Source organism: Chamaea fasciata, unplaced genomic scaffold (genome assembly GCF_029207755.1).
Source record: "Chamaea fasciata isolate MVZ Bird 193981 ecotype frontalis unplaced genomic scaffold, bChaFas1.0.hap1 SCAF_3, whole genome shotgun sequence".
Lineage (NCBI taxonomy): Eukaryota > Metazoa > Chordata > Aves > Passeriformes > Sylviidae > Chamaea > Chamaea fasciata.
The window spans coordinates 30,060,786-30,074,528 of record NW_027094088.1 but is presented as its reverse complement, the minus strand read 5'-3'; the positions used below and the strand labels follow the sequence as shown (position 1 = coordinate 30,074,528).

At 42.2% G+C, this 13,743-nt stretch overlaps 1 protein-coding gene across 7 annotated transcripts in view; it reads left to right on the top strand.

Moving 5' to 3' along the window:
* TTC7A (tetratricopeptide repeat domain 7A) overlaps positions 1-13,743 on the top strand; it is a 168,215-nt gene that overhangs the window by 38,546 nt on the left and 115,926 nt on the right. For all 7 annotated transcript variants that reach the window (XR_010719970.1, XM_066178467.1, XM_066178471.1 and 4 more), the window contains 2 exons: positions 4,138-4,275; positions 4,682-4,765. Coding sequence is in view for 6 of the 7 variants with exons in the window: in XM_066178467.1 (XP_066034564.1) it covers positions 4,138-4,275; positions 4,682-4,765 (222 nt within the window). In the remaining variant the exon portion in view is untranslated. The remainder of the gene's footprint in view (positions 1-4,137; positions 4,276-4,681; positions 4,766-13,743) is intronic.

The following is a 13,743-nucleotide window of genomic DNA, read 5'->3' as shown; positions in this document are numbered from 1 at the left end:
ATTAGGGGGCAGGCAGCAGGCACTCATTAAAGATTTTAATTGCTTTCTTTTTCTTCTTTGGAAAAAAGAAGGGGAAGCCATGTTTCAAAGTGAGCAATTAAAGGATACTTCATAGCTAATTGCTATGAGAAGGGGGCTGCTACATGGAATATACTCTATTGTAATTCATATGATTGCTTGACGTTTTATTAAGAAGCACATCTTTGTACTGCGTTAAAATGTAATTTTCTGCAGCGGAACTGTGTGCGTAATAACTGCTGAAGTAATGGCTGTTTGGATTTGCTGTGGCTCTTTTCCTTTCTTCTTGAAATAAACAAGCCATAAATAAGCATCCTTGATGTACGGCAAATCCTCTGTGGATAGGGGCTTTTCTAGTTTGCAGGTAAGTGTACTGTGTGTGTGGAGAGGAAGGTCCAAGCTGTGTGTATCTCGGCATTGCGGGTGCTCAGAAAGACAGAGCTGTTCCCTGCTGGCAGAGCCAGCGTGGGTCTGAAAGTCCCCTATGGTGGCATTGCTGTGTTTGGAGCCAGACTGGAAAGCCTTGTTGACCCCCAAGTTCTGTGCCCTGTCTGGTTTGGAGACCCCACAATGGCTGAATGCTGGGTTGGCTCAGAGCTGCCAGCCTGGGCTGGAGCCTCTTGGGTGTGTGTGGCCTGCAGATGGGCTGTGTCACTGGGCTGTGGAAGGGGGCTGAAGATGCTCAATGTCCTAGGACTGGGCTGACTGCAAAATGTGTCCAATCTCCCCAGACAGGATTGGTGTCATGTCTGAGCCACCTACCTGCACGGCTAATTGTACCCAATGCATCCCAAAATATGCAAGTGTGATGCATCTCTGGGTTGCTTCATTACCTTGGAATACTTCAAAAAGAGGGACATTGACTGTACATTTTTGCCTTTATAATGCAAGTCATGCTAATTCCCAGTACTGAAACTTGTGTTGGTAGCACTGGTGACCTTCTCCATCCCACAAAACAGCCTTGAACAGAGCTTCTCTTGCTGTGACTTACCATCTCTTTATCCTGCTTGTGTGCTGTGAGGCGTGTCTGTGTGACAATGGGAACAGCTTAAAGGGAATAGTCATGGTGGGAGTGTTGAAAATGTATTTGTAGCTGTTTTACTGCTGCTAATAGTGGAAGGGGAGGAAATAATGCAGTAGGACAAATTGAAATTGCTGCTTATGTTATGGATACACTGCTTGAGACCAGGTTTGTACAAATAACCTTTTTTCCAATTGTGTTCAGGAAAACTTGTGGTCTGAAACAACAGCAGCACAGGTATTGAAAAAATACCTTGGTGTTAATACCTTAGAATTTTTGCATCCTCAGATGCTAAGTGAAGTGTCTCTGTGTACAATTCACTAGGTAAAATTCCCCATCCCACAGAATGGGTGTATTCTCTGTTGCAGTAACTCTGCAACTCTTTTGTCCTTGTACTTGCCAGTGGCTGTCAGGATTTCTCACTGACAAATTAATATTTACAAAAACATAAACAAAGATAAAGGGGAAGAAAAGGTTGATGATGATCTGAGGGACAGCATCCTGCCTTCTGTGAGAGGCAGGCCACAGAGACATGCCAGTTTCCTGAGTGGGTTTCAGGAAATAGTGATTCACATTCCCTTCTCTGACCTCTGTATGTACACTGCAGTAGTACCTTGAGCCTTACTTAGGTGATTTACCTTACTGTGTTAGACACAATCCATGTTCTTGCTACTATTCAGTCAGTTTTTTACGAGGTTTCCGCCTCTTGGTTTTGGGGTCCATGGGATTTTTATGTTTCTGCTATAATGTGGGCTCTTGATTTATTTTTTTTAGAGCAGCTGTAATTAGCAATTGGGAATGGGTTCAATATTGAAGAAATTGTTGAGATAGAAGTAACAATGAATTTGCTAGTGGCAGCTTTTATGCATGGAAGCATGGAGAGTGATAGATTGCAAAGACCTCCTTCTATGGCTTTGAGATTTGAAAGCTTGAACAAAATCAGCAGGTTTATGACCTTCTTGGAAAGTATTCATCATGCCTATGCATATGTTGCATTTAACTGCTGTCTGCTTGGGTAAAGTATGAAATATACAATATGTTCAGTATGACTGCAATTTTAGAATGTTACATCCTTGTAATATGCCCTGTATTCCTGCTTTTGCAGGATTGGGGTGTGTTCTTCGTTCTAGCAAAACATGATGGACAGTCATGAGTTTTGATTAATTTTCTGTCTGTGCTAATGCATCCACTGAAGTCATAGCTTGGTACTTGATGGATACCCAAAAAAGCATCAGGCTGTTGCTGACTGTAACGGGATATTGTTGGTGAGATTACAGAGCATGGGGGCTTTGTAGCTGTTTGCTACAAACAATTGTCATAACAATGTAACTATTGCAGAAAAAACTTAATGCTATTGTATATAGGTGGGAGGATTCACTTGGCAATAAGGATCGTATTGTATATGGCTTTACTTAACTCCTTTTTTCCTTTTAAAGTAGCAGTCTTATGCAGAATCCAAGCAGAGTTTAAACATGTATTTATTTTTTTATTCTTCTTTATTTCTGCTAATAAAGGTAGACAAGCTATGCCTCTGTACTCTGGTTGCAGAATTTCTAACGTAGGTTTCGTTCTGTCATGTATTCTGTTGTTCTGAACTATTTTTTTAATCATGAATTGTGTCTTTTGCTGTAGCATGAAAAAGAAAAATGCCTTTGTGGCTCCAGGAGTTGGTGTAAGTTTATTTGTGCAAACACTGGACTGGGTCTGATCTGTCAACTTGCCTTTAACTGCAGTCACCATTTAGCTCTTGGTTGAGATTGTGTTAGTTGTCTGTAATTGTGTTTGCAGTCTTGGCTGGAGGCTGTGATGAAGAGTGCTTGGAACTGGGACATTACACAGATAAAATCATGATGAAACAGCTGCAGCTTAATCACAATGAAATACGCGTGGGCTTTAAGGGCTGCATATTCTGGAAATTCTTAATACACTTAATTCCCATGTTTAACCTTTTTACGGGAAGAAATATCTCCCCACAATTAGAAAGAAATAGATGTAAGATTATAGTTGTGGTGTAAAATAAATCTCATAACCTTCCTGTTTCAAGGAGGGGACATTTTGTTTGCCTTTGCTCAAGGTGAAATTGCTGGCAATTTTCTTAATTTTTCTAATCTTTTAGATGTCTAGACCTGAGTGTCTGATGTTGCACCCCTTTCAGCTGAGGAGCAGAGGGCAGTGTATCTGTGCTATCAGGTGGTGCTCAGGCTCAGTGACATCCAGCACTGCCTCTCCCAGTCTGGGTGAGGCTCTCTCTATTTGGAAATCAGAGGGACTTTTCCATTTACTCTGGAATTGTAATCTCCCTCTTTGTCCTCAGAAAAGCACAGAGTGCTGGGATTTTGAGGTAAATCTGACTCTGTGGCATGTGATATTTTGGGACATCCTTGGAAATTGCTGAACTGATAGTTTTCTGTCAAAAGTAATGTTTCTTTGTGATCTAGACCCAGCAACCTACTGATAGATTAGCAAAACTAAGACATTTTGTATAATAAAAAAAAAATGGCATTGCATTGCCCATACCTTTAATTGTTTTAAATTGATGACAGACAAATCTGATTATTTAGGCCACCTGCTCATATTAAAAAATAAAAAGTGAGTAGCAAAAAAGACCAACAGAAATGGATACTATTGTGAAGAAATCTGGCATAGACACAGAAGATAAATTATCAATCTTGCAAGCAGTTATCACAGTTGCAGGCAATTGAAGTAATAAGGAAGATGGTTTAAGGATGGCCTTGAATTTCTAATTATTGAGAAAATAAGGAAGATGGTTTAAAGATGGCCTTGAATTTCTAATTATTGAGGAAATGGGATCTGGTAGGTCTGTTTCATAATGCTCTAATTTTGTGACACAAATCCAGATGAGATATGTGTAGCTGTTCCTTCCTGTAGATACAGCTATCTTCTTGAGTTTGCTTCATATGGTAGAAAGCACCTCTGTGGAAACACCTTCTTTATGCTAGGATAAACTTTTAGAGAAAGAAACCTTGAGATGCTTTTAAACAAAATGCTATGAGTGATGATGGGTGTAGCTTCTTATGGAGCAGTCAGTTCTGTTTTGCTCTCTTGGTTTCTGATGCCTCCCCCGTGTGTGTGCCCAGGCGAACCGGGACGCAGTGATCAGCCGAGCCCCCGAGCAGCAGGATGACCGAGCCGTCAGCCTCCGGGATGCTTCTGCAGTCTACGACCTCCTCAGCATCACGCTGGGCAGAAGAGGGCAGTATGTGATGCTGTCTGAGGTACCTCCCTCGGCCTGTGCCCCTCCAAACATGCTGGCAAGGCCCCTCTTTGGGGTGGCTTGTCGGGGAAGGTGAAAATGGAGTGCGCTGGTTAGCAATTAGCAGAAACAGCTACAGAGCTATGGCTGCACAGGCCAGAAGTGCACACAGAACTGTCTGAGATGTTAACGTCATTTATATGTAGGCACTTGAACAAAGTGGCAGCCTTTTGAAGTGACAGTGTGCTCTAGCAAGTCCCATTAGCTGAGAAGTGTAAATGGTGTCATTAAAAAAACAAAATCACCCGGGTCTCCAGGGCCACAACAGGTTGTTTCCTGACCCAAGCAGCAGTGTTGACAAAAGGTGTAAGGAGGAAAATAAACAAAGTCTGATATTCCTTTCATCATTTTTTTTTTTTTTTTATCAGTGCTTGGAGAGAGCCATGAAGTTTGCATTTGATGAATTTCACCTCTGGTACCAGCTTGCCCTGTCCATGGTAGCTTGCGGAAAGGTAAGGTTCAAACCAAAGGGCTCAGAAAGAGCACATTTTCCTCTGGAAGGGTGGATCTGGATTACTTGTTTGAATGTGTAGAGTCATGTGTGTTGTGGGAGTAGGTGCCAACAGGCAGCTCTGTGAAAGGACAGTGCTCTCCTTTAAGTCTCTGCACTTTGTGATGAGGGGTGTGCATTTGGTATTGAGTACTGTTCTTTCTGTGTAGTGTTTTTTTTCTCATTCCCAAGGAGAAAAATGGATTTTGTTCAAAGCTGCGGGTTGAGAAACATTATACAGCTGTCCACTGTCTGCAGATTCAACATAAATGGGCTTAGTATAAGAAAGAACTGATGTCTGAAACTGCCATCAGTCACCCTGTGTCTCTGGGCAGTTGACTTAAGCTGTGGTTTCTCCATTTGTTAAAGAAAATGTAATTTTTTTTTCATAGAGAACTTGTAAGGTTTAATATTTTTAAAGTGCTTGGTGCAAAATATGCTCTAGAAAAAGAAACAGTGTGAATGTTGGCATGGTCATGTGTTTCAGCATAAGTGGTTTTTTAAAACTAGTGTGGTATTTGTGAAAGTCATCAGTAAACCACTGAGATGGCTGAAATGTGGTTGTGAAATGTAGGCAAAGGTAGCAGGAGCTTTTCTTAGTTAGTTTTAAAAGAGTGGACTTCCTGTAGGAAATCTAGATGGTACAGAATTTAGCCAGTTCATTCTGGAGTCCCTACCTACATGTTTGGGAGGTATGAGCAAATTGATGCTGTGCAGTAGTAGACCACTTAATATGGTCCTATATTCTGTGCCCATGGAGTGTACAGGAATCCACGTGGACCTGAGTGGAGACCACCAACTAGCACTCATTTGCCAAATTCCAGCTACTACTGGCCTTTTATGGCTATAAGCTGAGCCGGAAACAGTGGCTTTGGCAAGGAAATAAGAGATGAATCTATGCTTTTGCAAAGAAATTGTCTTGTGAGGTATAAGTGGCTGCAAAGCTTGGAAGAAGTCTGAAGGAATTCCTTCACTTCTGTGAGCTTAGGCAAAGCCTTATCTTGGAAGATTGTCTGTTGTTAAGCATTCTACTTCAAAAAAAATGGTAGAACAATGAGAGAAAGTCTAATAAAGAGCATCAGATGTGACTAACGGTATAGTAAGCAGTACTATGGAAAGACTGAAATGATTTTTTTTCGCCTTAAAGGGGAGGAAAGAAGTCTGAGAGAAACAAGTCTTCAAGAGCTCTTTAAAGGAGGGGATTAATCTTGTCTGTGGTGGTTAGGACAAGACGTGATGGCATCTAATTGCAACAACACAAGTTCATATTTCTTATTAAGAGGCAAAAAAATAAGGATAATGAAACACTGGGAAAAGAGTGCCCTGTGGAGATTATGTAGAGCCTAAATCACTGGGGATCTATGAAACACCCTAGGCAAATTTGTAGTGACCCCTCTGTGAGGCACCCAGGGGTGTTTTCTGTGGGACCTTGCAAACTCTGATTCTGTTCTGGGTCTCCACCATTGTCTCCTTTTAAGTATGACAGATCTGGCTGATTGATGAGATACCAAAGCTTTAGCAATGCATATTAGATCAGCAGGGAGCTGAACAGAGATCTTTAGTCAGAGAGAGCCTCACAGATTCCTACAGAAGTTCAGTGCTAGCGTTTCAAAATACAATTCCAAGCTTGAAAAAACTGTGGTTAGACTCAGTCATGTATAAGGAAACCTGAAGCTACTGGTGGAATACTTAAACAATGAGCTTGGTGCCATGGTGCTAATACCTTGCACTGACCTGTGTTGAGTGGGGGCTTACATGTCATGTCCAGTTCACCTTGGAATTCAGCTGGAGTTAGCACAGTCCTGCCCTCTGTGTCTTTGCGAATCCTTGAGGTACCTGATCCCTTGATACTGAGGACAGCAATGATACACAGGCCATGGTAGAAAGGCACAGAATCTTAACCATGAACATGGGGTTTGTCTGGGAGCTTCACTGGCTTTTCAAGTTGTGTAACCTGGTTCTCAACAGCAGACAATGCTGTAGCTCTAGTAATTTGCTGGAGAGCAAATTAAGATTTTTGACTGCTGATGTTTGAGAGTGAGTGTATGCAGAGAATAATTGTGCTTCAGTCTTAGGTTAGCATGGAGAAGTGGGGCCTGATCTTTAGCTTCTAACAACTTGCATGGCAATTCCATTCTTGTCCATGTTTGCATACCTGTTTGCATACCTCTTCACCTTCCCTACATGCGATAGAATATTTGGTACTTAGATATTTGTGTTGCTCATTTTTGTTTTTTTATCTCTGTAGCTGTCCTATCTTTTCAGATTTTCAAGTACATCATGTCTTTTTGCCTGTGCTTTAAATATTTACAAGGCAAAATGTCCTGATCTTGCCTATTGATGTGAAAGCGCTAAATGTTCTGAGCTCTATATGGGTCGAGGGAATTCCCTTACAATCCCATCTGTGCAGTATTTCACTTCTAATCCCAAAGTATTCCCTGAGGATTCCTGTCATACACTCTGCAATGCGTCATCTTGCTAATGGGAGATGTGGCATACATTTTTATATTGCTTTGCAGCTTGATAGCAGGACAGTTCATTTAAAAGCAAGTGCTCCAGCATAGCAGAAAGAACTGATGAGAAAATAGTGTGCCTTGTCTAGACTGCAGATTGCATAGTACACTTGAGCTTTTATAGGTGAAGATCTATTTTCACCTGTCTCAGTCACAGCCAATTCATGATCTCATTTCTTGGTAATGAAACCTCACATCCTGCAGCATTACTTGTTCTGCAGTACAGAAAATTGCGCTCATAAGTCCTGGGCACGACAGGAACAGTTTTATCAAACTGTAAATGCTGAAAACTTTGGTTTCTCTTTTTTTAAACATGTTCTTAGGATTTTCAATTCTGACCTTCTAAAAAGTGCTGTAAAATCCTATCTTACCCTCTGTTCTACACTGAATTTGACTAGAGGTATGTTTAATTTGTATATTCAGATTGAGTCAATCAAGTCAAATTTCAATGTAGTTTCTTCTTCTGCCGGCTAAAAAATTGCCAAATGGTGATTGTCATTTTTCACAAGTAATCAGCCTGGATTTCAAGCCAGCCACCTTGGCTCATTACCACATGTAGCATTGAGTTTACACGTTGTTCTGAAAAGCATGTGCCTTAACAGAAATAGGCACGTCATTTCCGTGAGTTCCTACAGGCCTTGGGGCTTCCTGAAACAGTGAATGAAAAAACTCAGGGAAGCATAACCTTCCTGTCTGTCTTTTATCCACTTAAGTGGTGGAAATAATGGAGTGACAGCATTTTCACTTTCCTGTGTTTTTTGGCAACTTGCATAATGATGTTGTGGTCTGGTTGTTTTTTAACCCATTTTTAGGAATGCCTTTTATACTGAGCTGTATATTCACTGAACAAGAGAGGGATGTATATCTAAATGACAAAAATTCACCATTACATTTGAAATACTTTTGTAGGCATATTTAGATGGGAAGGGAGAGGAAATGCTGGGAAAACCTAGACGGTGGCAAAGACCTGGTGGGAGATGTCCCGCTACACCAAGTGCAGTTCTGAATAGGCCAGAGAAGTTTAAATCATTCTAATGCAGCAGCCCTGTTCCTGTGGTGCTGAATGCTGAATTCTTCACAGATGCTTTAAGTTGCTTTTGCTGGTAATAGCCTTGGCTGTGTGGTAATATCAGCTAGAGGCCGAGTGGGCATTGCAGCTCCCTGCCTCTGCTGCCGTGTGTGGACAGGCTGACGTCCGAGTGGCAAGTGGTGTGATAGCCGGATGCCATCTGGCAGAGTCCTCAGGCAATGAGATGAGCCACTGTCCTGCTGCCAGAGTGAAACCAGTGCAGACAGTTTCATCTGCTCGTCTCAAGATTTTGAAAAAGTGACCAGTGTTGCGCAACATGGGGAAAGGAAGGACCAAACTCTCTTTTACAGAGTGGAAAAGATTTTGTAGTCTTCGCTGCAGTGAAGAGAGAGAGCTGCTTGGGGTACGTTTGTTCTCTGTTGCTGCTTTCCAGCTAAACAGTTTCCCCTGGAGGTCATGGAGGTTACCAGCACGCAGCTCTCCTGCAGACTAGGGTAGCTGTCCCGACATTTCTGAAGTTGGAGGCAAAACTATCGTAGTGTCTAGATGATGTATTACAAGCACAAGGGATGTGTAATAGGGTCCTTGTGCACTCGGAAGCATTTTCTTGGCCTTGGACCAGTTGGATCAGTTACATGTTCCTTTTTCAGATTTCTGTCCCCTTCCACACCTACTATCCTCACACAGGACCTACCCTGGGTGTCCCAAAATGTTGCTGGAGCTCCCTGGGAGTAGAGACTCAGAAGGGCATTGTGAGTAGGCTCGAGCTTAAATTTATGGTACTCAAGAAAGTCTCCTAGATCTGCATTGTGAGTGTTCAAATACGTGCCTTGGACAACATGAAGCAACATTGGTGCCTGTCTTCTGCCTACCACACAAGGAGACAAGATTTGTGTTTAGTGGCACCGATTTGCTATTTTCCTGAGGGTAGTGAGGGAAGGATTCTTCAGGGATGGCTGTGAAACTATTCTGTGAACACAGTCTGTGTTGTCTAAAAGTTCTGGGTGTCCTAATTGAGCCTTTCAACTCTCATGAGTCTTGATTTTTAAAGTACAGTGGATGTTTATTGTTGTTAGTGTATGCAATGCATGGAAACATTTTAACACTCATGTTCAAAGTCTCTGCCTGAAAAAAAACCCACAACACAACTTGGTTAGTGAGTGAAGAGCTTTAGGATGTGCCTTTCTTGAGAAGAGTGAGTAGTAATAAAGCCTTAGGCCAGCTGAATGAAGGCTGGAGTATCTGCTAGGAGAGGATAATCTGCTTTCTGCTTTTCTCAGCTCTGTACTCACTGAGGAGCTGAAGTGCCTCAAGAGTGACTAAAGGAAGAGCTTGGGTACAGCTGCAGGGTCTGTGGGGAAAAGCCTCTGTGAGAGTTCAGTGGAGCTGGAAGCAGGTACCTGGAGGCAAGGACTATGCTCAGCAGGCCTTGTACCGGGATTGCTGATGGTAGTTACGTGTTCCTGTGGTGCCTGCCACAATGCTCTCCAGCCCTGCAGAACATGGCCAGCTCAGTGCTTGCATTGAGGACAGCAATTGTGTGACTTCAGAAACAGCTGCATTGTTGCTGACCCTCCCCAGCCCCCTCTAGCCCATACCGAGGGCACCAGAGGAACAATGGTCAGCATTGCCATATAGATGGATGGGCTTGGCAGTAGGGGACGTAAGCTCCAAGTGTGATACCTTGCAAAGTGCGGCAGATACAGCTGCTTCCAACTACACAAAATGCCCCTTTCTGCTCTTACCCATTATGTTTGTTCCTCTTTAACACAAAGGGGAAGAAAATTCATGCATGTCTACCTGAATGGTTTTCTAAATCGTGTAGTGCTTTAGGAGGTGTCTGGTGTTATACGAAGGGAAGTAATCGAATCCTTCTTGGCATCTGTCATTCAGCTGTGTTTCTGAGGCATTAAGCTCTAGCTCTTCCCAGAGCTAGTCTTGCAGTGTCACTGTGCTCCCTTTGGCTGCTCGGCAGTTGGACATTCTGCCGTCTTGCCCAAAGCTTGTGCTGGCAGCATTTATAAGGTTTTGAAACCAGTCTTACACAGACATGAGCTCTGATTTTGGAGCCCTTAGCAAGTTGCTGATACACGCTGGTCATAGCCAAATAATGACAAGCTGATGTCTGAGCTGCTCCTATCAGTGCTGCACCCAAAAAAAGGAATCCTTCCCCTTATTTAAACAGTGCAGCAAAAGTAGATGTCTCTAAGTACTTCAAGGAGCTTCAAGTTTGACTCAGCCATGCCTGTATTGCCAACATACAGCTTTCCAGAAGGTTAGAAGGAAAGTTAAAAATATATTTAATACATAATTCTGCAGCAACAGCAGACAAATTTTATGATTTAGGCTGTTCCTTCTGTTGGTATCGTTGCAAAAGCTTAGGCTGGTTGCTAGGCAACTGGCCTTAAAAAAAAAAAAAGTACATTTCTCTTTGTATTGCAAGCAGGAACCTTGGGAGCAGCAGAGGCCTCGGATGGCTCCTTAAATAGCATTGCTGGGGAATGAAAGTTAAAATATTGAACATTCATTGGTTAAAGATCTTGTTACAAAGGTCAGCTATCTTGGGGATGTTCAATAGTTTGGTTTCCTTTGGTGCAAAGGAAAGATTAGAAGGGAGTTTGCCTGTGTGCTGTAGATAGTACAAAAAATGGAAATTTCCTAAGATGCCTGACTGTTGAGCAGAATACCTAGGTGGGCTATATAATTGCCTTCAGGCTTAACTCTTCTTTTCTTGACAGAAAGTGTGAAGTGAGGTGTTTGTCACATTAGCAAGTACAAATATGTGCTTATAGATCTTAGAATGTAAAAGATGCTTTTAAGAGGGAGTATTTGAAGCTGCTTAACTCCAGTGCTCTAATGTGATAAACATAAGGTAAAAGAAAATGTAGAGAATCAGTTCCTGCGTTAAGAAAGTAAATGTCTTAGGGGAATAATGTTCATGCTGAGATTCACAGAAATCTTTAAATTCAGTGGAAAGCTAACAGCAAAACTACTGATTCCAGAGTTCTCAATTGCTTGCTCATTCTGTCATCTTCCTGTGTCAGCTCAAGGTCATTTATATCTAAATGCCTCTGAATCCCAGGACGTAGGGAATAATAGTTCTTGCATTGGGATGAAAGATTTCCACTTCCCCACAATTCCTTTGAAACAGTACAGCTTTTAGCCAGGATGATGCGAGAAATATAGCAGTACTAGTTGTGGAAATTCATTTCTGTACTAAACTGCCAGGTAAGTTGGGAATTAGGCTGTCTACCAACCCACCATCTTGAGGAACATTTTTCCTTCTGGCTGAAAAGTAGCAAAGAAGCAAAAAAATAGGGAGGCTTTTGGAACCTGTGCAAGAGAAGAGCAACTGTTCATGGCATGTCAAAGTCTATCAGGCACGATCTACTGTCTGGAAATTATTCTTCCTTTTACTTCTGTCTGTGTTTTCTTCTAAATATGAAATGGCTAACTTCCTTCTTTGGTTGCTTTGGTATGGTGAGAGAGCAAAGGAGGGGAAAGAATGGAAATTTTGCTAGAGTAACCTAGGAGAACGGGCATTTTGGCAGCATCTATGGGTTTACTGTAACTGGCAAATTCTCTTGAGCCATTTGGAAAAGGAAGGAAGGAAATTAACTGTAGGATGTTCTTGGTTCTCTTCTGCTCATTTGCAAGCATCTTTGAGGAGTATGCTTCCATGGTTCATTATTGAACCAGTTAATGGGGAGTGGGAGTTGTGTTCAGTGTTTGGATAGTTGTTTTTCTTTACTTTCAACGCCTTTATAGGATTCAAAACCATGGCTGCCATAATTACATTGGGGAAGGTGTCTTCTCCATCTTTCTCCTTCCCCAAAAGCTTCCTTGTGATTCCTTACTCTAGATGAGAGGCCAAATGAGACTTAGTTTTTGGAAGTCCTTGGGACCTGGTTCTAGTGCAGTCATTCTAATCCAGCAATTAGCAAGTTAAATAGAAATAGCATAAATCCTGGCTTGAATTATGTGAGCCCCTCTGAAGCTCAGAATCATGTACTCACTTGGAGTTCAATTTCTGCTCTGCTCAAAACATGCTTCACCAATAAATCAAATTATTATTGCCTTGCAGTGAATCTCACAAACAATGCACTTGGCTGCCTGGTCCACCCACACTAAGTGAAAGAATATGTACATTTTAATTACCAGATTATTTAAATGTTGCACAAACACTGTTTCATATTAAATGTTTTTACAAACCAGTGATATCTGTATTCAGTAATGAGTGCTTGATATTTTTTCCCTGGCTATTAGTGTCTGTAATTAGTATCTTTAAGAAACCTTGATATTACATGTCATGCCAGTCTCCCCTAAGTAAGGTCACTGTGGGAGTGGGATATTATTTCTTCTGACATTCCTTCATTAATGTTTTCATCATCTGTATAAAATATCTGCTGAGTAAATTTTTCAAGGTGAAATTATATAATATCTCTTGAATTTTTAAAATGCAGCTGGGGAGAAAGGCTTCCTGTCACCCTGTTTCTAAAACCACTTCTGCTCCATATGTTTAGTTGCAAATTTTATAAACTTCTTTAAAATGACATAACTTTGTAAATGTTTTAGGAGCAGTGTGGAAACTGTGCCTCTTGGTCTGTAAATCTGTGTTCAGAAGCTCTCGAGTGCATATGTAATAAAGTGATTTGACACCTGAGGTGTTTGGGTGTAGGTGGGACCTTCTGTGCAGTGTTGTAATTCTCTAGGGGAATGGTTTCTTCCTTATGACCCCCTGGAGTTTCCTTACCACACAGAGTGACCCTTCCTTCCTCCTCTGACCCCATTGGCTATGGTCCAACTATCTTTTCCCTGAGCGGGGGGCTATATAATGCCTCGCATTTCCTTGTTCTCTCTCTTTTCCCCCTGGAATTTTGAGGAATAAACGCCTGGGACAAAACTTCTGGGGAAAGGGCCTCTTCTGATATCTTTATCTTGTCCTTGGTAAAAATTCCCTCCAAAGCCTCCTAATAACTGAGCTAGCTAAAGCCCCCGGAGGCGGGCAGGGGGTATTTTTACAGTGCAGCATTCAGTCGTTACTGTTTTGCAGTGGCCTTCTGAACAGGCTGGAGACAGCACGGACATGGGAAGGGCTCTGCAGTTTGAGGGTGTTGGAGGCTGTGGCATTGGCTTGACCTGCAGATGGGGAGGGAGCAGAATGCAAGAGGAACTGGCAAGGAATGGGTTGTGTCATTTCTCTTCTGGTGTAGGTCCTGCGGCTGTGGCCCAAATTAGGACAGGCCTGTCACTGCTTTGGTTTGTGCTAGTGCTGGTTGTGCTGACCCACAGGAGAGCTGCCACCAGCTCCCAGGTGCCTCCTGCTTTCCCTGCAGTTGCAGTGCTGGTGGAGAGCTGAGAAATGACCACTGGGTTGAGCTTGTGTCTGTTTTTGCA